Here is a 23,343-nt window from a genome sequence, read left to right on the forward strand (position 1 = left end):
TTTCTTCTGGGTAATAATAACAATAATGCTGGTGTTTGTTAGGCACTTACTATGTGCCAAGCACTGTTCTCCCAGGCTGCCTATGTTATTTTAAATCACCCCGGCCCAACGCTCCTCTAGAAGCCTGGAAGAGTCCACAACCCTCTCCGCGTTGCCCCCTTCTCTGTGGAATCCCACAGTGCATCCCGGCCAGGAGTTCCTCAATCAATCAGTCATATTTATTGAGCACTTACTGTGTGCAGAGCACTGTACTAAGCGCTTGGGAAGTACAAGTTGGCAACATATAGAGACGGTCCCTACCCAACAGTGGGTTCCTCCCAGCCGGGGCGGCCCTCAGCCCTCTGCCACAGAAGCTTCTAGGAGTCCTACCTTGTTGCGGAGGGCATCCCAGCCACCGGGACAACCGCCGGGGGACGGGGCCTCCGTAGGGGCCACGGTGGCGTTGATGCTGCTATTGTGCCGCTGGCAAATGAAGGCATTCGGGTATCCGCAGTTGATGTCATTCCAATTCCCTGGCAAGCAGACAAGGGGAGACGGGCCATCGTGACCCAAGGCCAGGGCCCCGGGGGTCTGGTTAGGGTCCGACAGCGGGAGGGTCTGCAGACAAGGAGCGCTAACCCTCAGCTGCTCCCTAGCATTGACACATCTGGGGCAAAATCCCTAGGGTGGAGAAGGGAGACGTCTAAAGGGGCCAACCTCATCCAAGAGAACTGTGAAGAGAAGCAGCACGCAACTGGGAGTCGGAAGGACCTGGATTCTAATCCCAACTGCACCACTGCGGGACCTTGGGTAACTCGCTTCACTCCTCTGGGCCTCGGTTCTCTCATGTGGAAAATGGGGATTAAGACTGTGAACCCCGTGTGGGGCATGGATTGGGTCCGGCCTGATTAGCCTGTATCCACCCCAGGGCTTAGCACAGTGCTTGGCACATAGGAAGCGCTGAACAACTACTATGAAAAAGATGCCACCCCTCCAGGGGATGCAGAGCCCTACGTGAGGGGGAAGGGGCTAGCCAGTCACCCTGCGATGCCACAGTGTTGTGAGGAGGGTGGCATCAGTATCTTGGAGAGGCGCTTTGAGTCACTCTGCGCATGTGAGGCCAAACCGTGTCCTCTGTCTACATCCAACTCCCTGGCATTCTCCCGTTCTTGACCACTGGCCCTCCCCCTACCTTGGCCCCAGCCTCTCCATACCAAGAATGCCTCGCAGAGGGCCCAGGGAAAGACCCTTGGAGGACTGAGAAGCAGTGAGGGGAAGCGGGAGGATTATCCTCCACTCACCTAACGAAGAATAAAGGACCACACAGTTCTCGTCATCGTTCGCGAAATTGGGCTCGCCGGTGTCCCAGGCCACATAATCCACTTTGGTTCCATCCATCCACCTGAAACAGAGAATTCCGGGGAGGATGAGTGACCACATCTGTTGTGGAAAGGGTGGTCTGTTCTGGGAAATCCTGGGAACTTGGGAAATAGACAGAGGGAAGTGAACTATACCAGACTCAGGCCCCACCATCAGTGATTTTAGTCTCCCCCGCTAGAATGGAAGCTCTTTGAGGGCAGGGATGGTTTATCTCAACTCTATTGTACTCTCCCAAGCACTTAGTCCAGTGCTGGGCACTGAGTAGGTGCTCAGTAAGTACAGTTTACTGATTGATCACTGATATAGGGGTGGTAGAGAAAGGACCCCATTTGGGAGCAGTGGGTGGTCCCCTGAAATTCCCGAAAATTGGGCAGATGTCCACCCCATACTTGCAGCGTGGCTCAGTGGAAAGAGCATGGGCTTTGGAGTCAGAGGTCATGGGTTCAAATCCCGGCTCTGCCAATTGTCAGCTGTGTGACTTTGGGCAAGTTACTTAACTTCTCTGTGCCTCAGTTCCCTCATCTGCAAAATGGGCATTAAGACTGTGAGCCCCCCATGGGACAACCTGAGCACCTTGTAACCTCCCCAGCACTTAGAAGAGTGCTTTGCATATAGTAAGCACTTAATAAATGCCATTATTATTATTATTATTATTATTACTCTGGATACCGTTTTGGCAAGCACAGTATGTGCTTCTACAAAAACACGGTTTGTGGAAAGAGCCAAGAACTGGGAATTTGGAGACCTGGCTTCTAATCCTGGCTTCTAATTTGCCATTTGCCTGCTGGGTGACTTCGGGCAAGTCACTTGGCTTCTCTGTGCCTCAGTTTCCTCATCTGTAAAATGGGGAACCAAGACCTGTCCTCCCTCCCAGTCTGTGAGCCCCACATGTGATCTAATTATCTGGTATCTATCCTAGTGTTTAGCACAGTGATTGGCACATAGACTTATCAAAGACCACAGTTATTGTTAATATTACTTTTTATGGATATCCTGAAGGCAAGAGGAAATGTGAGATTGCAGAGGAGATTGGGGCTAGTGAGGTAGATTTGGAAATCATCTTGTGTAAAGGTGGTAGTTGAAGACAGGGAAGCAGCATGGACCAGTGGAAAATTCACCAGCCTGGGAGTCAGAGGACCTGGATTCTTATCTCGGCTTCGCCACTGGTCTGCTGTGTGACCTCAAGTGAGTCACTTAGCTTCTCTGTGTCTCCGTTACCTCATCTGCAAAATGGGGATTAAATCCTTGTCCCTTCTACTTAGACTGTGAGCCCCATGTGGGACAAGGACTGTGTCCAACCTGATAATCTTGCATCTACCCCAGTGCTTTGTAGAGTGCTTGGCACATAGTAAGCACTTGACAAGTACGATCTTAAAAAAAGTGACATGAGATCAGATGAGCTCCCCAAGGAAGTAAGTGTAAAGAGAGAGAGAAGAAAAGGGTGCAAGAATAGAGTCTTGAGGGAAATCCCCAGGTAGGTGGTGAGAGGGAAGGGAAAGACAGGAAGGGAACAGTCAATCAATCAATAAATCACATTTATTGAGCGCTTACTGTGGGCAGAGCACATATTAAGCACTTGAGAGAGTCCAATAGAACAGAACTGGTAGACATTTTCCCTGCCCACAACAAGCTTCCAGTCTAGAGCCGGGGAGTTGGGAGACCTGAACGAGTACTGTGTAGGTAAAACTGAGGTTAGAAGCAGCGTGGTGTAGCAGACAGAGCACGGGCCTGGGAGTAAGAAGGTCTTGGGTTCTAAACCTGACTCTGCCACTTGTCTTCTATGTGACTTTGGGCAAGTCACTTCACTTCTCTGTGAAGTCATCGAATCCGACCAGACACGTCAGTTGAGGTAGGTCGCTAAAGCCACGGGACTGGTCGAGTTCCCCAAGGGAGGAGATGCAAATTGAGAAGAGAAGTAATAATAATTATGGTATTTGTTAAGTGCTTTCTATGTGCCAAGCCCTGTACTAAGCGCTGGGGGAGATACAAGGTAATCAGGTTGTCCCAAGTAGGGCTCACAGTCTTTAATCCCCAGTTTTACAGATGAGGTAACTGAGGCACAGAGAAGTTAAGTGACTCACCCAAAGTCAAACAGCTGATAAGTGGAGGAGCCGGGATTAGAACCCACAACCTCTGACCCCCAAGCCTGTACTCTTGCCACTAGGCAAGTAGCGTGGCCTAGTGGAAAGAGCTTGGGCCTCAGAGCCAGAGGACCTTGATTCCGATCCCAGCTCTGCCATTTGCCTGCTGTGTGACCTTGGACAGGTCACTTAACTTTGCTGTGCCTCAGTTTCCTCATCTCTAAAAGAGGAATTAATTAGAGTCTTGAGGGAAATCCCCAGGTAGGTGGTGAGAGGGAAGGGAAAGACAGGAAGGGAACAGTCAATCAATCAATAAATCACATTTATTGAGCGCTTACTGTGGGCATAGCACATATTAAGCACTTGAGAGAGTCCAATAGAACAGAATTGGTAGACATTTTCCCTGCCCACAACAAGCTACAGTTACAGTTACAGATGAGGTAACTAAAATTAATTAATTAATTAGAGCAGGGGCTTTGGAGTCAGAGGTCATGGGTTTATATCCCGACTCCGCCACATGTCTGCTGTGTGACCTTGGGCAAGTCACTTAACTCCTCTGAGCCTCGGTTACCTCATTTGTAAAATGAGGATTAAGACTGTGAGCCCCACGTGGGACAACTTGATCACCTTGTATCCCCCCCCAGCGCTTAGAACAGTGCTCTGCACATAGTAAGCGCTTAACAAATGCCATTATTATTATTATTATTATTATTATTATTATTATTATAATTAAGCCCTACTCCCTCCTACTTAAACTGGATGCCCTATGTAGTCAAGGATTGTATCCGACCTGATCATCCTCTATCTACCCCAGCACTAAAAAACAGTGCCTGGTATGTAGTAAGCACTTAACAAATACTTTTATTAATTCTTATAACCAGTGGTCTTTTTCCGTGTTTAAAATGGGATGTCCGGGGTCCAGAAAACCAAACCTGGCTAGGGCAGAGGTAGGATTCTGGAGGACAAGGAGGGCGTTTCTCTAACGTAAGTGTTTTCCCTCCTGCTGCTGAATTTGACCTGTAGGAAACAATGACAGGCTTGTATATCACCCCACTAATCATAGAGTTGCATTTTTACCAAAAGCGAGGAAGAGGGAGTTCACTCTGCTAAACATAAGTTTTCCCAAGTCACACCATAGGATGGTCCCCCACTAGACTGTAAGCTCGTTATGGGCAGGAAACGTTTCCGCTAATTCTGCTGCATTGTACTTCCCCAAGTGCTCAGTACAGCGCTCTGCACATAGTAAGCAGTCAATAAATCCCCCTAATGCATTAATTGATCATAGACAAAGAGGTTGACTTTTTTTACTTACTTAAACTTTTTATCCAGGCTCAAGATCAAACCAATGAAATACTCCTTAAACGCACCATTCTTGGACACCTAAAACATGGGACACGCTTTACTCTCACCGACATATTACAGAATATATGAGTGCTTACGTGATCAGGCCAACATTGCTTGAATCTCTCCTGCCTGATCCCGCTGAACGCAATCAGCCGACCTGGTGTAGGGGGATTTCTGAAAACAAAGGAACTCACCCAAAAAACTTGGGAGCAATGCGGTGTGTTTTTCCATGAGACAGAAAGGGAGAAAAATCTGTGGTGTCATCACAGTAAATAAGAGAAGCAGCATGGCTTAGTGGAAAGAACACGGGCTTGGGAATCAGAGGTCGGGGGTTCTAATCCCGGTCCACCACTTGTCAGCTGTGAGACCTTGGGCAAGCCACTTAACTTCTCTGGGCCTCAGTTACCTCATCTGTAAAACTGGGGACAACCTGATTACCTTGGATCTACCTGAGCGCTTAGAACAGTGCTTGGCATATAGTAAGCGCTTAACAAATACCATTATTATTACTATTATTATTATAGACTTAGCTGCTCAAGTTACTCTCCAAATTACCAGGTCATTCATTGGTGGGAACATAGTGGGAAAAGAGGCATAGTCTTTGCACCTGGAGTGCGGCACATTCAAAACAAACACATTTTCAGACAAAATTGGATGAGGACGCGGAATTTGCTTCCATAAATATCCCTTCCTGGCTCACTGGATGGAAAGGTTGAGATGGAGAGGGGAGAGTTAGGGGGGTTGGATCATCTGTATTGAATCGCTGAAAGAGCACAGAGGGGAAAGTTATCAGTATTGGTTAGTCCTCATTGGGTCACTGGAGAAGAGAGTCAGGGATGGAGAGGGAAGGGTTAGGGGGGTTGGATGATCCCCGTTGGATCATAAAGGGGAGAGACAAGGATGGAGGGGGGAGCATCAGGGGTGTTGGATGGTCCGTGTTGTATCGCTAAAAAAGAGAGTCAGGGATGGAAAGGGGAGAGTTAGCAGTATTAGATGGCCCACATTAGGTGAAGCATTAGATGGCCCACATTAGAGAAGCAGTGTGGCTCAGTGGAAAGAGCCCGGGCTTCGGAGTCAGAGGTCATGGGTTCAAAACCCGGCTCTGCCAATTGTCAGCTGTGTGACTCTGGGCAAGTCACTTCACTTCTCTGGGCCTCAGTTACCTCATCTGTAAAATGGGGATTAAGACTGTGAGCCCCCGTGGGACAACCTGATCACCGTGTAACCTCCCAGAGCTTAGAACAGTGCTTTGCACATAGTAAGCGCTTAGTAAATGCCATCATCATTATTATTATTAGGTCTCTGGAGAAGGGTCGAGAATGTGCAGTGCTCTGCACACAGTAAGCGCTCAATAAATACGATTGAATGAATGGAGAAGGAAGAGTTAGAGGCTTTATGTAGTCAGAATTGGGTCACTGATGGAGAGTTATCAACAGAGAGGGAAGGGTTGGGGTTATTAAATGGTCGAAGACAGCAACCCTTAGAGGATACAGCACAAGCCTGGGAGTCAGAAGGACCTGGGTTCTAACCCCAGTTCTGCCACAGGTCTGCTGTTTGACCTTGGGCAAGTCGCTTAAGTTCTCTGGGACTTGGTTACTTTATCTGTAAAATGGGGATTAAGAGTGTGAGCCCCCCATGAGACAGGGACTGGGTCCAACCTGATCAACTTGTATCTCCCCCAGTGCTTAGGACAGTGCTTGGCACAGAGTAAGCACTTAACAAGTAACAGAGTTTTTTATTATTATTGTTATTATTATTATTACATGGTTCCTGGTGTCAATTTCAGAGGCAGTGTCCTGTATCGGATAAGTATAGAATTGACCTGGAGGAAAGGCTGATCCAGAATGCCACTGCCTTCATACTCATTTTATAGAAAAACATTTCACCTTGCTAATAAACTGATTTCCATCCCCATCTCTTGGGCAAATCTCTAACATAATCTGATTACCTACACCTCCCACCATGCCTTGGCCTTCAGGAAGTAGCATAGATGGCACCGTTGAACCCCCACCCCCAGATGAACGGACAAATGTCACCCTTACATATTTCCACAGAAACCTTCTTTCACTGTCGTTTTCAATGGAGACCAGATCTCCAAAGTTCTTCTGGCAAAACTCCCGTGCGTTGTCCATGGTGTCCTTCACTGTGCTGAAGTAATACTGGTGTTCTTTGTAGAGGACCCAGCCGTCTTCCGTGACTGTCGGCTCTGAAGGAAGAACGGGGAAATCAAAGCGATTGTGCAGAGGCTATACTTGCATGGAGGCCCCTGAACAGCTGGGCTACTGTGGCTTTTGGCTCTCCTAGCTCTGCCCCGTAGCGTGGATTTGGTTACTTGAGAGCACCACAAAAACCCCCCTCATGCTTCCCCCGCGATATCGGATGTGAATCTGGCCCTCCCCACTCCGGGCTGGCTTCCAGGGGTCTTCGTGACAATGTGGACCAGTGGAGGTAGTTGGGAGACTTGGGGATCGCCTAGGGGATGAGGCCCGGGGGAAAGAATGGGGATGGGACATCGGCATACACTTACTCTCTGTGGGAGGCGGCGTCGGCTCCGGTTTCGGTTCAGCTCCTGCGAAAGAGAACATTACCAGTCAGATGGATGCATCTGGGTCTCTGGGGTGGCTGGGAGGACACCCAGCTGCCGCAGATGATCAGCTTCCGCTCCAGGGACTGAGCTGGGGAGAGGATACCAAAACCCTAGAAAGGCAGGGCATGGCCATTTTCCTCTGGATGCTGCTACTCACAGTCACCTCTGCTGTTTCAACCAGTCCACAGCGGGAATAGGAAACATCCCATACCCCGTTTCATGCCCTGCGGGCTGCCGGAGAGATTTCTGGGTGTTGTAAGGTGCCATGCCTCATGTAGGTTGGCTTAATATTTATCAGTGAGAAGCAGCATGGCCTAGCGGATAGAACACGGGCCTGGAAATCAGAAGGGCCTGGGTGTCCGCGTTATGTTTTTAGTTTTTAATGGTATTTGTTCAGCGCTTACTATGCACCAGACACTATATTAAACACTGGGCTATAGCTATAAGTTAATCAGGTTGGACACTCTCCCTGTCCCACATAGGGCTCACGGTTTTGAGACCCATTTTCTGAATAAGATAACGGAGTTACAGAGAAGTGTCCAAGGTCACATAGCAGACATGTGGGGTAGAGTTACCATGGGAACTGAGAGGAATACGACTAAACTGTAAGTTTCCTGAGGGCAGGGATAATACTCTCTCAGGTGCTTAGTACAAGGCTCTGCATACACTAAGTGCTAAATAAATAACACTGATGGATTTTTTGTGGTATTTCTTAAGTCCTTACTCTGTGCCAGGCACTCTACTAAGGCTGGGTTAGATACAAAGTAATCAGGTTGGACACTGTCCCTGCCCCCTGTGGGGCACAGTCTTAATCCCCATTTTACAGATTAGGTCACTGAGACACAGGGATGTGAACTGATTTGCCCAAGGTCCCACAGCAGTGAGTTGCCCAAGTCCTCTGATTCCCAGGCCCGTGTTCTTTCTCCTAGGACCATGAGCCCACAGCATCAGCGCGGAAGGAAGGGAGAGCCCAGGCCAAAGAAATGGCTAGTCAGTTAGCCACTGGCTAGCCCTCTGGAGACTTCAAACCCCAACATGGGGTTCAGGTTGGCACATAATCAGTCTCAGAGAGCCCAGGGGGTGTCAGGGAAGGGAAAGACATCTGAGGGCATGAGTTATTGCTTCAAGATGGGTAGCAGTTCATTCATTCATTCATTCAATTGTATTTATTGAGCGCTTACTGTGTGCAGAGCACTGTACTAAGCGCTTGGGAAGTACAAGTTGGCAACAGATAGAGGCGGCCCCGACCCAACAATGGGCTCACAGTATAGAAGGGGGAGACAGACAACAAAACAAAACATGTGGACAGGTGTCAAGTCATCAGAACAAATAGAAATAAACCTAGATGTGCATCATTAACAAAATAAATAGAATAGTAAATATGTACAAGTAAAATAAATCGAGTAATAAAACTGAACAAACATATATACAGGTGCTGTGGGGAGGGGAAGGAGGTAGGGCAGGGGGGATGGGGAGGAGGAGAGGAAGAAAAGGGAGCTCAGTCTGGGAAGACCTCTTGGAGGAGGTGAGCTCTCAGAAGGGCTTTGAGGGGAGGAAGAGAGCTAGCTTGGCAGATGTGGCACTGATGCGGCACTCATGTGCTCAGAGCGCAGAGTTCCTGAGTTGGCGCTAACTCTGGTTGACCAACAAAGAGGGGGTGAGGGTGCCTACAGGTGGCAATAAAGACCATCAAATATCCCAAAACAAAGCTTAGGTTATGTGCAAAACTCAGCATGAGTATCAAGACGTCAAAGCATCATAAGGACACACGCTTGTCTGCTGTATGACTCTGGGCTAGTCACTTCACTTCTCTGTGCCTCAGTTACCTCATCTGTAAAAGGGGGATTAAGACTGTGAACCCCACATGGGATGTGGACTGAGCCCAACCTGACTACTTTGTATCTACCCCAATGCTTAGAACAGTGTCTGGCATATCATAAGCGCTTAACAAATACTATTTTTAAAAAAACACACAATAAGGTCCTTTGAGGATGTTTGCAGCATGGAGAGCTTTGCTGGGAGCCTCCCGTGACCCGTGACCTCCTCTCTTGTTCCAGAACCATCGTGTTTCCTGAAAACATGGGCCCAGGCTGGCCCCTTAAAAAATCAAAATGCCTGTGTCTGGAACCCTCTGTCAGTTCCAGACGGCTGACAAATGGGCTGCCCGTTATAAAACCAGGTGAACGGTCACTCTGGCGGTTGACTGAACGAACTCTGTGCCCCGTGAAAAACGCTAATAATCGGGCTCGGGGGTCATTTCTCCCCTAACCAGCGGCTGAGCCCAGAAAAATGGTGATGGAGAGCAAGCTGCCATTCCCTTCACCTGGCCGGGAAGTGAAAGACCTGGGTCAGGGGTCTGGGCTGTGGGAATATCCGGCCCTTATCCCTGGAAGAGACCCTGGCCCTTGACATCTGTGGTGATCCCGAAGGTAGCAGCTGGGCTCCAATTTCCTGACTATTCCAGTCTTGCCTGAAGGCTCTGCTGGGTTCTGTCGAGCTGCCCCGGGAGGCTTTTATTTTCGGTTCAACCCATGAAGGGGTTTTCAAAGAGGGGGAGTGAGGTGACCAGGTGTCTGATCCCCGTTGCTGATCAGGTGCCTGCCGGGTGACCTCGGACAAGCCGATGAACTGCTCTGTGCCTCAGTTTCCTCACATGTAAAATGGTAATTTAATACCTGTCTTATTTAGACTGTGAGCCTCACGGGGAACAGGGACTGCTTGCACCCCAATTAGCTCATATTTACCCCAGTGCTTGATAAAATGCTTGGCACATAGTTTGCACTTAGCGGATACCACTATAATTGTAATTATTATTATCAATCAATGGTAGTTACTGTGTGCTTTCTGTGTGCAGAGCACTGTAGTAGGTGCTTGGGAGAGTACAGTAAAACCGACTGGTAATAATAATAATAATAATAATGGCATTTGTTAAGCGCTTATTATGTGCAAAGCACTGTTCTAAGCGCTGGGGAGGATACAAGGTGATCAGGTTGTCCCACGTGGGGCTCACAGTCTTAATCCCCATTTTACAGATGAGGTAACTGAGGCCCAGAGAAGTTAAATGACTTGCCCAAAGTCACATAGCTGACAAGTGGCGGAGCCGGGATTAGAACCCATGACCTCTGGCTCCCAAGCCCGGGCTCTTTCCACTGAGTCATGCTGCTTCTCTAGACACTTTCCCTGTCCCCAGTCAATCAGTGATATTTATTGAGCCTTTCCAGTGTGCAGAGTACTGTACTAACTGCTTGGGAGAGGACAATCCAACAGAATTGGTAGACACGTCCCCTGACCACAGCAAGAATTAGTATTATTCTTCATTCGGGTTCCAGGAAAAGACTGTTCCTACCTTTCTTTACCTGGCAAATCCAGTTATGGAAATGATCACAGAACACTTTGGGCAGAGCACTCTACTAACCTCTTGGGAGAGGACAATGCAACAAAATCAGTAGACATGTATCTACCTTCCCCCATCCCCCCGCAACACGCACACACATGCCCTCAGAGAGCACTGTCATTATCTTTCTTTAATGTTTCAAGAAAGGGCTCTTCCTACCTTTCTTTATCTGGCAAATCCAGTTGTGAAGGTGTTCACAGTTAATGTCATTCCAGCTCATGCTGGGGTCCCCCTTCAACTCTCCGCAGAATTCGCTTTGTAGATAATAATTGGGTTCTCCATAGGCCCAATTTTCATACCGTACCTGAGGTCGAGATAGGAGATGGCTGTTACTCTTCTCCCGGCCCCGAGTCCTCCAACCAACCAACCAATCAATGAATCAATAATAACTGCGGTATTTGTTCAGTGCTTACTATTTGCCAGGCACTGTACTAAGCGCTGGTGTGGATACAAGCAAATCAGGTTGGGCACAGTCCCTGTCCCATGTGGGCTCACAGTCTCAATCCCCATTTGATGAGGGAACTGAGGCCCAAAGATGTGAAGTGATTTGCCCAAGGTCGAACAGCAGACAGTTGCTTAGTACAGTGCTCCCATGTGGGGCTCACAGTTTTCATCCCCATTCTACAGGTGAGGTAACGGAGGCACAGAGAAGTTAAGTGATTTGCCCAAAGTCACACAGCTGATAAGTGGTGGAGTAGGGATTAGAACCCACAACCTCTGACTCCCAAGCCCGTACTCTTTCCATTAAACGACGCTGTTTCTCCATTCAAGGGGCTTGGAAAGGGACAAGGAACCGTTCCAAGGTAGGAGAGTCTAAATGCCCCCAGCCTCTGGAAATGGGGAGATAAGCAGATTGGGCTCCGTTTACTGTCTATGGAGCACTGTACTGAGAGCTTGGGAGAGTCCACTACAGCGGAGTTGATAGACACATTCCCTGCCCACAGCAAGCTTATATTACAGAACCCCAAGGCACTTATGTACATATCTGTACTTTATTTCTATTAATGTCTGACTCCCCCCCAAAGTGTAAGTTCATATTGTGTCTGTTATAGTGTACTCTCCCAAGCGCTTAGCACAGTGTTCCTCACACAGTAAGTGCTCAGTAATTGATTGACTGATTAGAGGAGGGCAATTCTGGGAGTGAAATCACCACAGGTGCTGGCCTGAGCTGAAATCCGCAGCAGGGTTGGAGAAGGCCCAAACTCAAAGAGCGAATCTCTCACCAGCCTCCCCCTCATCCGGGACTGAGCCCCGAGGCTGACAGGAGGAGCTTGTTGGTGAAGCTGCGGGGGGAGAGGGAGGAGACCCCGACAGAAACGAGGCAGTCAGGGAACGACGGAGTGCCCCGAAACGCGTCTACTCACGGGAGAGCCATCGCTCCAGGTGAAGCCTTCGTCGGGGTTGGCGTAGGTCAGCCCCAACCAGAACAGCTCGTGGTAGACGCCGCTGGCTCTGAAGAGAAGGTTAGAAAAGACGACGGGCTTAGGAAAAACCGATGGTGTTGGGCTCCTCCGACCCCAGCCCTGGCTCGATGCCCAAGGCCCCACAGCCTGGCACCGTCTCTTGCTTAGAGGGTGGGATTGGTTAGGGAGCAGAGGATTGAAGCTGACTACCCATCGCTTCCCTGAGGTGAGCCCGCCTCTCCCACGGGTGGCCCAGAGCCATCTCTGGAGGATGATATCTATCGCCCAGGCTGAGACTCAACCCATGGTATTTACTGAGCGTTTACAATGTGTGGAGCACGGTACTAGGCATTTGGGAGAGTACAAAACGAAAAGAGTTGGGAAACACGTTCCCTGCCCATGACGAAGCAGTGTGGCCCAATAGATAGAGCCCGGGCCTGGGAGTTGGAAGGACTTGAGTTCTAATCCCCGCTCTGCCGCTTGTCGGTTGTGTGATCTCGGGCAAGTCACTTCATTTCTCTGGGCCTAGGTTCCCTCATCTGGAAAATGGAGATTAAGACTGTGAGCCCCACGTGGGCTGTGTCCAACCTGATTAGCTTGCATCTACCCTGGCATTTAGTACAGTTCTTGGCACACAGTAAGCGCTTAATGAATACCATTCAAACAAAAAAAGTCCCAGCCCAGGAAGCATGAGAATGGGGGGTGGGGAAGGAGGAGTATGGGTAGGGGCTGAAGGGGGATTAGAACTTGAGTTAGAAGTTGGGGGTTGGACCAGAGAAGGAGTCAAGGCAAGGAATGGCAGCATCCAGGGCCAGGCACCACTACGCATTACGGGTCTGCAGATGCATCCCTCCCTGAGGTCAGGCCTACCCACCAGGAATGGGGGATGCTCTAGGCCCCACCAAGTCCCTGAGAAAAGAGGTGGCTCTGGCCCTCCGGAGGAGGCTGGGCCCTGAGGGGAGGAATTCCCGGGGGAGGGGGGCACGTACAAGATGGCGCTCCAGATTGTGGTCTGCTCCTCTTTACTGTTGATGGTGGCCAGGTTGCCCCCGATTTCCTTGCAGAAATCCCGAGCTTCCATCCAAGTCTTCTTCTCATAATTTTTCTTGTCAAAAATCTGGAGGGGGATCCATTTGGAAAAAGATCAATCAGTGGAAAACTGAGGAAAACAAACCCTCTGTCCATCAGCTGGGGGGGAGTCTCAGATAACGCAGGTAAGGAGGGGTGCCCACTATGTCCTCCCAGCCCAGCAGGCCCCAGCTTGGCATATTCTCTCTGGTCCACGGGGGAGAAGCGAGGGAGCGTTTTCAGAGATGAATGACTGTGGACAGCTCGATTTAGCATGGGGAATGATGGGAAAGATCAGGTTCCCTGAGCGTAAGAAGGATCGAAGAGCAGGCATGGGCTGGGAAGCACAGCTCATCTGGAGACAGGCTCTGGAAGAAAGCAAGAAGAAGCAGAAGAGGCTACTCTAGGACTAATCCCAGATCGGCTGGCATGTCAGCCCTCTTTCCCCAATGGACACAAGTGAAAACTTATGGGGCGCTGTAGCTCTGGGGGTCTACGCTAGCTGAAACAGATTCTAGAAATGGGATGGGGGAGGGAGCTTCGAAATAGCAGCTGGTCCATCCCCCTGCCTCCGGACAGGTGAGGGACTACTTACACCCCTTGCCCCCCTCCAATCCACCACAGGACAGATTCTGAGCCCCCCAAGGGGTCAGAACCATGACTAATTCCTACCTTTGTATTGTCTCCCTGAGCTCAGTACAGTGCTCTGCACACGGTAATCACTTAAATAAATACTATTATTGTTTAGGGTGTTTGTTAAACACATACTATGGGCCAGCCACCATACTAAACGCTGGGGTAGTTACAAAACCATCACGTTGGACACAGTCCTTGTCCCATATAGGGCTCACTGTTGTAATCCCAATTTTCAGATGAGATAACCAAGGCACAGAGAAGTGAAGCGACTTGCCCAAGCTCACAAGCAGATAAGAGGCAGAGCTGGGATTAGAACCCATGACCTCTGACTCCATTATGCCACTTCCAATCCGGACAAACATTCCCTACTTATTTCCTCATCCCTGGTCAGGTGATCTGTAATATTTATTCATTCAATCGCATTTATTGAGCGCTTCCTGTGTGCAGAGCACTGTACTAAGCGCTTGGGAAGTATAATTTGGCAACATATAGAGACGGCCCCTACCCAACAGTGGGCTCACAGTCCTATTGAGTCATCTGTGTTTTTTTCAGTTCGTAAATTCTACCCACACAGATTCAATGGTACTCCCCTGATGGGTAAGACTTTTATATTTGTTCTTTTTATGTGGTAATTCTTTCACCTGTGCACCTAATCCTGTCTTCCCTAAAGAGTACAAAGCTTACTACGAAATGACAAAACAAATACGCACAAATAAAGGCCCCCTAAAACTTAATGATCATCTCTAGTCTGGAATTATTTAACCAGAAGCAGAGCCAGGTGGATGTCAACACTGAGCAGAAGCTAGCCGGAAAATCCAACCATCTATCCACCCACCGATCATGATATTTATTGAGTACTTACTGTGTACAGAGCACTTTACTAAGCTTTGGGGAGAGTACAACCAGCTGACAGGCATCCATCCGCCCATCCAACTATCCATTCAATCTCCCATCCACCCATGAGAATCAGCGTGGCTTAGTGGGTAGTTCATGGCCTTGGAAGTCAGACAGACCTGGGTTCTAATCCCAGCTCGTCCATTGGTCTGCTGCGTGACCTTGGACAAGTCACTTCACTTCTCTGGGCCTCAGTTACCTCATCCGGAAAATGGGGAGTAAGAATGTGAGCCCCATGTGGGATAGAGACTGTGTCCAACCGGATGAACTTGTATCTACCCTAGGGCTTAGAACAGTGGTTGGCACATCGTAAGCACTTAGCAAGTACCATAATAATAACAATATTATTATTATCCATCCATTCATCCTTCAATTCATTAGAAACTAAATGAAACTTCCCTACACCTGATTGCTCCTTCTAAGAATCCTTAGCTTGGCACCCAGATAGACCACTTTAGTCCACATCCTTTCTTGGTCCTACCCCGAGAATGCCTCGGGAGACAAAAGGGATGTCACCCTGGGACAGAGAGGAGAGGAAGGAGCAAAGACAGAGTTAGGGGAGATAACACTGGCCCCCAGAGCGTAAACCGGGACCTGTGTTTCCTTCCTAAATCCTGACCCGCATCCTGCTCCCTTTTCCTGCTCCCATTTGGATTCCAGCCATGGTATTGGTGAGAGCAAGGGCGAGGGGAAAGGAAGAGAAGGAGTCGATGTCACTAGGCACGCAACTGGATCCAGGACTATGAAGCCTCCTTCCTCTGCCGTGAACACACGATTAAAAACGCGACAAATCAGAACTAATTCCCAATGTCTAACAGTCTGAGAATGAGGACCCAGTAAATGGAGAGATGATTAGGGAAAAGCTCAGGACTTCTTGGGGGGATGTTGGGTTTGGGTTGAGCTCCACTCAGCTCCTCAGGGAGGAGGTGGGCGTAGTGTAGTGGAGTTTGGGTGTCAGGGAAATGGTTGGCAGCAGGATAGGCTTAAGTGTGAATGGGTAGCAGCAAGCAGTGTGGCAGAGTGGATAGAGACTGGGCCTAAGAGTCAGAAGGACCTGGTTTCTAGTCCCCGCTCCACCACTTGTCTGCTGTGTGACCTTGGGCAAGTCACTCCGCTTCTCTGCCCTTCAGTTACCTCATCTGTCAAATGGGGATTAAAAGCATGAACACCTCATGGGACAGGGACTGAGTCCAACCTGACAAACTTATATCTCCCCAACCCATGGAAAAGTGTTTGGCACATAGTAAGCACTTAACAAGTACAATAATAATAATGATAATAATAATAAGAGTAGATATTCCAGGATCCAGTGAGCTCAAGCCAGGGTGAAGAATCTGGAGAAGTTAATGAGGTTAAAGGGGCAGGGGCACGTTTAGGGTTTGAGAAGCTGAAGGCTACTGGGTGTTTCTGAGGAGAAAAAGAGCGGAGATCTTCAGGAAGATGACGTTGCCTGTTTTGAGTAGGATTCATGAGGGGAGAAGATGGAATGAGGAGCAGGTTTGGGAGTTTGAGGGTGTGGTCTGGAGAGAGCTGGGTCAGTGGGAGAAGGGAGACAGCAAAGTCCAATACAGCCCCTAGGTCAGGAGGTGGGGATTAGCAAGACACCCGTGGGACTGAGGGTGGAAGGGAACTTGAGCGGCAAACTGAGGAGCAATATGGCCTAGTGGATAGAGAAGCAGCGTGGCTCAGTGGAAAGAGCATGGGCTTTGGAATCAGTGGTCATGGGTTCAAATCCCGGCTCCACCACTTGTCAGCTGTGTGACTTTGGGCAAGTCACTTAACTTCTCTGTGAGAAGCAGCGTGGCTGTGAGAAGCAGCCTGGCTCAGTGGAAAGAGCACGGGCTTTGGAGTCAGAGGTCATGAGTGCAAATCCCGGCTTCACCACTTGTCAGCTGTGTGACTTTGGGCAAGTCACTTAACTTCTCTGGGCCTCAGTTACCTCATCTGCAAAATGGGGATTAAGACTGTGAGCCCCCTGTGGGACAACCTGATCACCTTGTAATCTCCCCAGCGCTTAGAACAGTGCTTTGCACATAGTAAGCGCTTAATAAATGCCATCATTATTATTATTCTCTGTGGCTCAGTTACCTCATCTGTAAAATGGGGATTAAAAGAACAGTGCTTTGCACATAGTAAGCACTTAATAAATGCTATTATTATTATTAAAAACTGTCAGCCCCCCATGGGACAACCTGATCACCTTGTAACCTCCCCAGCGCTTAGAATAGTGCTTTGCACATAGTAAGCGCTTAACAAATACCATCATCATTATTATTATTATTATTATTATTATAGAGCACAGGCCTGAGAGTCAGGAGGACCTGAGTTCTAATTCCAGCTCCACCACTTGTCTGCTATGAGACCTAGGGCAACTCACTTCACTGCTTCTGTACCTCAGTGACCTTATCTGTAAAATGCAGAGTAAGACCGTGAGCCCCATGTGGGCTTCCCAAGTGCTTAGTACAGTGCTCTGCACACAATAAATATGATTGAATGAATGAATGAATGAATGACAGGAACCGTGTCCAACCCGATTTGCTTGTATCCACCCCAGCGCTTGACAGTGCATGTTAAGCACTTAACAAGTACCACAGTCCCCTCTACCCTGTAAACTCATTGTGGGCAGGGAAAGTGTCTGTTTATTGCTATATTGTACTCTCCCAAGAGTTTAGTACAGTGCTTTGCACACAGTAAGCGCTCAATAAGTACAATTGACTGATTGACTGAGAAGGGCAAAAAAATTGATGATACTGTAGTTTGCCCTCTTTGGATTTGTTTAGATACCGGTGGTGGGCCTCAAGCCATTTCCCACCCCCTCCCCTTTAATAATGATAATAATAATAATTGTGATATTTGTTAAACACTTACTATGTGACAGACACTATCCTAAGAGCTGGGGTAGATACAAGCAAATCGGGTTGGACACAATCCCTGTCCCCTGTGGGGCTCGCAGTCTCAATCCCCATTTTACAGAGGAGGGAACTGAGGCCCTGAGAAGTGAAGTGACTTTCCCAAGGTCACCCAGCAGACACGTGGAGGCCCGTGCTCTACCCACTAAGCCATGTGGCCCTTTTCCCGGGGGAGCCTAAAGGAGAAAACACAGATCTGGAGTTCGAAGAGCTTCTTCAAGCATCGAATGAACCAAGTCACGGTCCACCCCATCCGCACAGATGAGCACTGAGCCCTCTCAGCTTCCTCCCACTTCGAAACAGAGCTCAGCACCCTACCCCAGCTCGACCCCTGGCACTTACTTTGTAACACAGGTGGGTGTTGTCGTTGGTATTCCAGTTTTCAGGACACTTGGGCACCGGTGTGGTGGTCGGGGGTGGAGGGCGAGTGACTCCCTCGGCCCAATGCTTGCAGATAAATTTGGCCTTTTCCTCACAATTCAGAATGTCCCAAAGTCCGCCCGCCGTCCCCGTCTTCATGGCGACGCATCCCGCCTTCCTTCCTGGAGAAGAATCCATCAGTCAACCCATCGGTGGGATTTACTGAGCGCAGGGCACTGTACTAAGCACTTGGGAGAGTCCAGTACAGCCGAATTGTCAGAAGGATGTGAACAACATCAAGGAGGAGGCTTCACCCAGAAAGGCGGTCCTTTCAGAAACGGATCACTTTCGACTTCAGACCAAGGGGCAGTCGGAATGATGCACTCCCATGGGGAGATATAGAGCTATTTTAGTGCTGACTTTCAATCTCCAGGGAGGTACTTTGATTTGGAATCCATTCCCTCAGTCAATCAGTGATATTTACTGAGTGCCCACGGTGTGCAGAGCACTGTACTAAGTGCTTGGGAGAGTACAATTAACAGAGTTGGTCGATACATCCTCCGCCCATAATGAACCTTTGGACTAATGATAACAATTGAATCTGTTGAACGATTACTATGTGTCAAGCATTTTTCTAAGCACTGGGGTAGGTACAAGATACAAATCTATAATTATAATTCTTTATTAAGTGCTTACTATGTGCCAGGTACTGTACTAAGTGTTGGGGTGGATACAAGCAAATCGGGTTGGACAGTCCCTGTCTCACAATGGGGCTCAAAAAAGTGAAGTGACTTGACCAAGGTCACACAGCAGACAAGTCTGCAGGCAAGTCTAGAAAGGAAGCTTCTTAAAGGCAATCAGTGTCTTCTAGGAAACACTTTCTTCATTGTGAGCAGGAAACGTGTCTAATACCTCTGTTGCATTTTACTCTCCCAAGCCCTTAGTACAGAGCTCTGCACATAGTAAGAGCTTAATAAATACCTTTGATGGATTTTCCCAGCCTGCCACCAGCCTGGCGGGTTTCTGGCTCCTCATTTTATCACCTGGACTCAGGTGCCAAGGAGCAAGCGCTAATTTTTGTGCAAGCCACTCCAACCCCATATTCATAGGAGAGATTTATGCTGTCAAGGGAAACTCTGTGTCCGGCCCTTCAAATCAGGTACCTCTCTTGATTATGAAAGAAGCTCAGAATTAATTTTTTTATGGTATTTGTCAAGCATTTCAAACACTGTTCTAAGCACTGAGGTTGATAGAAGTTAATTGGGTGGACACAGTCCCCATCCCACATGGGGTTAACAGTCTAAGCAGGAGGGAGAAGAATAATAATACTAATGCTATTTGTTAAGTCCTTACTATGTGCCAAGCACTGTTCTAAGTGCTGGGGTAGATATAAGGTAATCAGGTTGTCCCACGTGGGGCTCACAGTCTTCATCCCCATTTTACAGATGAGGTAAACTGAGGCACAGAGAAGTGAAGTGACTTGCCCAAAGTCACGCAGCTGACAGGTGGCGGAGCTGGGCTTAGAACCCACGACCTCTGACTCCAAGCCCGTGCTCTTTCCACTAAGCCACGCTGCTCCTCTAGGAGAACAGGAGAACCGAGGCACAGAAAAATTAATGACTTGTCTGAGGTCACACAGCAAGCAAATGGCATCCGTTACCCCATCTGTAAAATAGGGATTGAGATTAGGAGACCTGTGTGCTACAGGGACTGAGTCCAAGCTCGATTATCTTCTATACCCCAGCACTTAACGAATACCACAATTATTATTACTGACCCTCTAAGATGACATACCAGGCATTTCTGCGTTCCAGTGGGTGAATTGCACTGCTTCCTCAATAGTCCACTGGAAAGTCCCTCGGACTGTCACGTCTGAAAGGCCGATCCAAAAATATTTCTCCGGTCTCAGTCCAACCAAACTGGTCAGAAAGGCTTGCTCATACCTGAAAGAGAGAGCGGGAAATGGATTGTCTCCGGAGAGAAAGTACCAGAAACTTTTCCCCAAAGGGCAAGAGAGGAGTGGAGTCACAATGCTTCCTTGACCCTCTGAGAAGCCTTGTTGTGATCCAAAGACTTTTGGGCTTTTATATGGGTTCTAATACCAGCTCCGCCACTGGCCTGCTGTGTGACCTTGGGCAAGGCACTTCACTTCTCTGTGCCTCAGTTCCCTCATCTGGAAAATTGGGATTAAGACTGTGAGCTCCACGTGGAACAGGAACCGTGTCCAAACTGACAACCTCGTATCTAGCCCAGCGTTTAGTACAGTGCCTGGCACATAGTAAGTGCTTAACAAATACCGCAATTATAATTGTCATTATAGAGATGACTAGCGTTATTCAGACAACTTGCAGCTCTGAACTCAGGGTCCTTTGGAATGCATTCACTCGATCGTATTTATTGAGGACTTACTGTTTGCAGAGCACTGTACTAGGGACTTCAGAACAGTAACCCCCACCCTGCCAACTCCCTCAAGCTGTGAAAAGTGACATAGGAAGGAAACAAAGCATTTCAGGGGGAAATTTCAATTCTGCTTAGAAGAATGCCCCTGCTATTTTCCCCAGATCCTTTGGATCTCCTGATGATAAAATGGTTTTAAAAAAAGCAGAACTGTCACCATCCCCACACTGGAAAGTGGGAACCAGGTAATAATAATAATAATAGCATTTATTAACTCATTAATGATCATTAATAATTAATGATGGCATTATTATTAGCTCCACCACTTGTTTGCAGCGAGGCCCTGGGCAAGTCACTTCACTTCTCTGGGCCTCAGTTACCTCACCTGTAAAATAGGGATGAAGACTGTGAGTCCCATGTGATGATGATGATGATGATGATGGCATTTGTTAAGCGCTTACTATGTGCAAAGCACTGTTCTAAGCTCTGGGGGAGGTTACAAAGTGATCAAGTTGTCCCACAGGGGGCTCACAGTTTTAATCCCCATTTCACAGATGAGGTAACTGAGGCACAGAGAAGTGAAGTGACTTGCCCAGAGTCACACAGCTGACAGTTGGCAGAGCCGGGATTTGAACCCATGATCTCTGACTCCAAAGCCCGGGCTCTTTCCACTGAGCCACGCATGTGGGACAGGGACTGTGTCCAACCTGATTGCCTTATATCTACCCACAGTAGATACAGTAGTAGTAAGTAGTAAATACTTTTAAAATACCATAGAAAAGCCCTCACCGTACCTCGATATCATCCATCTCGCCGCCAACTTCTCCACTACATCCTGCCTCTGGCCTGGAATGCCCTCCCTCCTCGTATCCGACAGACAATTACTCTCCCTGCCCTCAGCGAGCCAGGATTAGAACCCAGGTCCTTCTGATTCCCAGGCCCGGGCTCTATCCACTAGTCCACGCTGCTTCTCAGCACTTGGGGGGCCCAGCCTGCTTCCATGACAGAACACTCACCTGTCCTCTACTGTGGTCAGATAGGCCTTGGAGTGCACGCAGCTTTGGTTGGCTTCTGCAAACGTCGAGACAGCGTGGCCGATCAGGTAACAGTGGAAGCCGTAACGTTTCCAACCCTACGGGGGACACGGCAAAGTCTCAAATCAACACAGGCACTCTTGGCTATTTATCAGTTGCCACCCACTCATCATTTTTCAATATCAGTACAATCCAAAGTACTTGAGCCCCTCCTGGGTACACATCACTGAATAATAATAATGGTATTTGTTAATCGCTTACTGTGTGCAGAGCACTGTTCTAAGCGCTGGGGAGGTTACAAGGTGATCAGGTTGTCCCGCGGGGGGCTCACAGTTTTAATCCCCATTTTACAGATGAGGGAACTGAGGCATGGAGAAATTAAGTCACTTAACTGACAGTTAACTGAGCCACGCTGCTTCTCCAAGTGCTTAGTATGGTGTTCTGGACACAGTAAGCGCTCAATAAACGTGACTGACTGACGAAGATGGGGCTCAGTCCTCAAGGAGCTCAATCAGCTCTCTTCCCGCTACCTCACTTGATTGCTCTCCTCCTCTGACCCAGCCCGCATATTTCGCTCCTCTAACACCAACCTACGTGCTGTGCCTTCATTTCATTTCTCTTGCATTTCCCTCTTGTCCTTCTCTCCTTCCTGTAACTCTCTCAAGCAGCGTGGCTCAGTGGAAAGAGCACGGGCTTTGGAGTCAGAGGTCATGGGTTCAAATCCCAGCTGTGCCAATTGTCAGCTGTGTGACTTTGGGCAAGTCACTTAACCTCTCTGTGCCTCATTTACCTCATCTGGAAAATGGGGATTAAGACTGTGAGCCTCCCGTGGGACAACCTGATCACCTTGTAACCTCCCCAGAGCTTAGAACAGTGCTTTGTACATAGTAAGCACTTAATAAATGCCATTATTATTATTATATCCAACAGACCACCCCTTTCCCCCTTCTTCAAAGTCCTAATAAAATAGCATCTCCCCCCAGTAACCTTCTCTGACTGATCTCTCATTTCCTCACACACATTTAACCTCCCTACTCCATCACCTGAGTCTATTATTATTATTGCGGTATTTGTTAAGCACTCACTATGCATCAAGCACTGTTCTAAGCACCAGGGTAGATACGAGTCCATTCCCACTAAGCAGGTTCATCTGCAAAATGGGAATTAAATCCCCCTCCCTTAGATTTAGATTGTGAGCCTCATGTGGGACAGGGACTGTGTCCAACCTGATTAGGGGGTGTCTGCCTCAATGCTTAGTACAGTGCTTGGCACCTAGAAGGCACTTAACAAGTACCAAAAAAAAGCACTTCACACCCCTCCTTCACCAGCCCCTACCACTTATGCCTACATTCTTATATGCTGTTGCTTCCCTTGCCTAGAGTTCATTTTTAATGTCTGTCTCCCCTGCTGGATTGTAAACTCCTTGAGGGCTAGGATTGTGTCTACTTACTCAACTGTTCTCTCCTAGATGCTTAATACTGTCATCTGTACACCTTAAGTGTTCAACAAATATCACTGAATGTTGACCGGCTGATTGAATACACTCTAACAGAGAAGACTGACAGACTTGACCTTTACTTCACTTCTCTGTGGCTCAGTTCCCTCAACCAAAAAATGGGGATGAAGTTTGTGAGTCCCATGTGGGACAAGGACTGTGCCCAATCTGATCGCTAGTATCTACCCTAGCACTAGCACAGTGCCTTGGCACACAAGAAATGCTTAACAAATATGGTTAGAAAAAACAGACTTTGAGCATCACCCAAAGTCCTAGAAAAAACAGTCATTTAAGAATGACTGTGTACATTTACATAGACACACAGAAATACACAATATCACATCTACACAAAGACCTATAGGCACTTACCTCCACAGCATCA

General features: G+C 48.3%; 1 protein-coding gene across 1 annotated transcript in view; it reads right to left on the reverse strand.

Moving 5' to 3' along the window:
• Nucleotides 1-23,343, reverse strand: part of MRC1 (mannose receptor C-type 1) — a 76,036-nt gene that overhangs the window by 17,861 nt on the left and 34,832 nt on the right. Inside the window, exons 10-20 of the mRNA XM_038755820.1 lie at nt 21,449-21,564; nt 19,830-19,978; nt 18,018-18,217; nt 13,158-13,285; nt 12,130-12,217; nt 10,925-11,069; nt 7,312-7,353; nt 6,827-6,990; nt 4,753-4,820; nt 1,281-1,381; nt 370-512 (exon numbers count right to left, since the gene is read on the reverse strand). Of these exons, the coding sequence (XP_038611748.1) occupies nt 370-512; nt 1,281-1,381; nt 4,753-4,820; nt 6,827-6,990; nt 7,312-7,353; nt 10,925-11,069; nt 12,130-12,217; nt 13,158-13,285; nt 18,018-18,217; nt 19,830-19,978; nt 21,449-21,564 (1,344 nt within the window). The remainder of the gene's footprint in view (nt 1-369; nt 513-1,280; nt 1,382-4,752; nt 4,821-6,826; nt 6,991-7,311; nt 7,354-10,924; nt 11,070-12,129; nt 12,218-13,157; nt 13,286-18,017; nt 18,218-19,829; nt 19,979-21,448; nt 21,565-23,343) is intronic.

This window comes from Tachyglossus aculeatus, chromosome 13 (genome assembly GCF_015852505.1).
Source record: "Tachyglossus aculeatus isolate mTacAcu1 chromosome 13, mTacAcu1.pri, whole genome shotgun sequence".
NCBI lineage: Eukaryota > Metazoa > Chordata > Mammalia > Monotremata > Tachyglossidae > Tachyglossus > Tachyglossus aculeatus.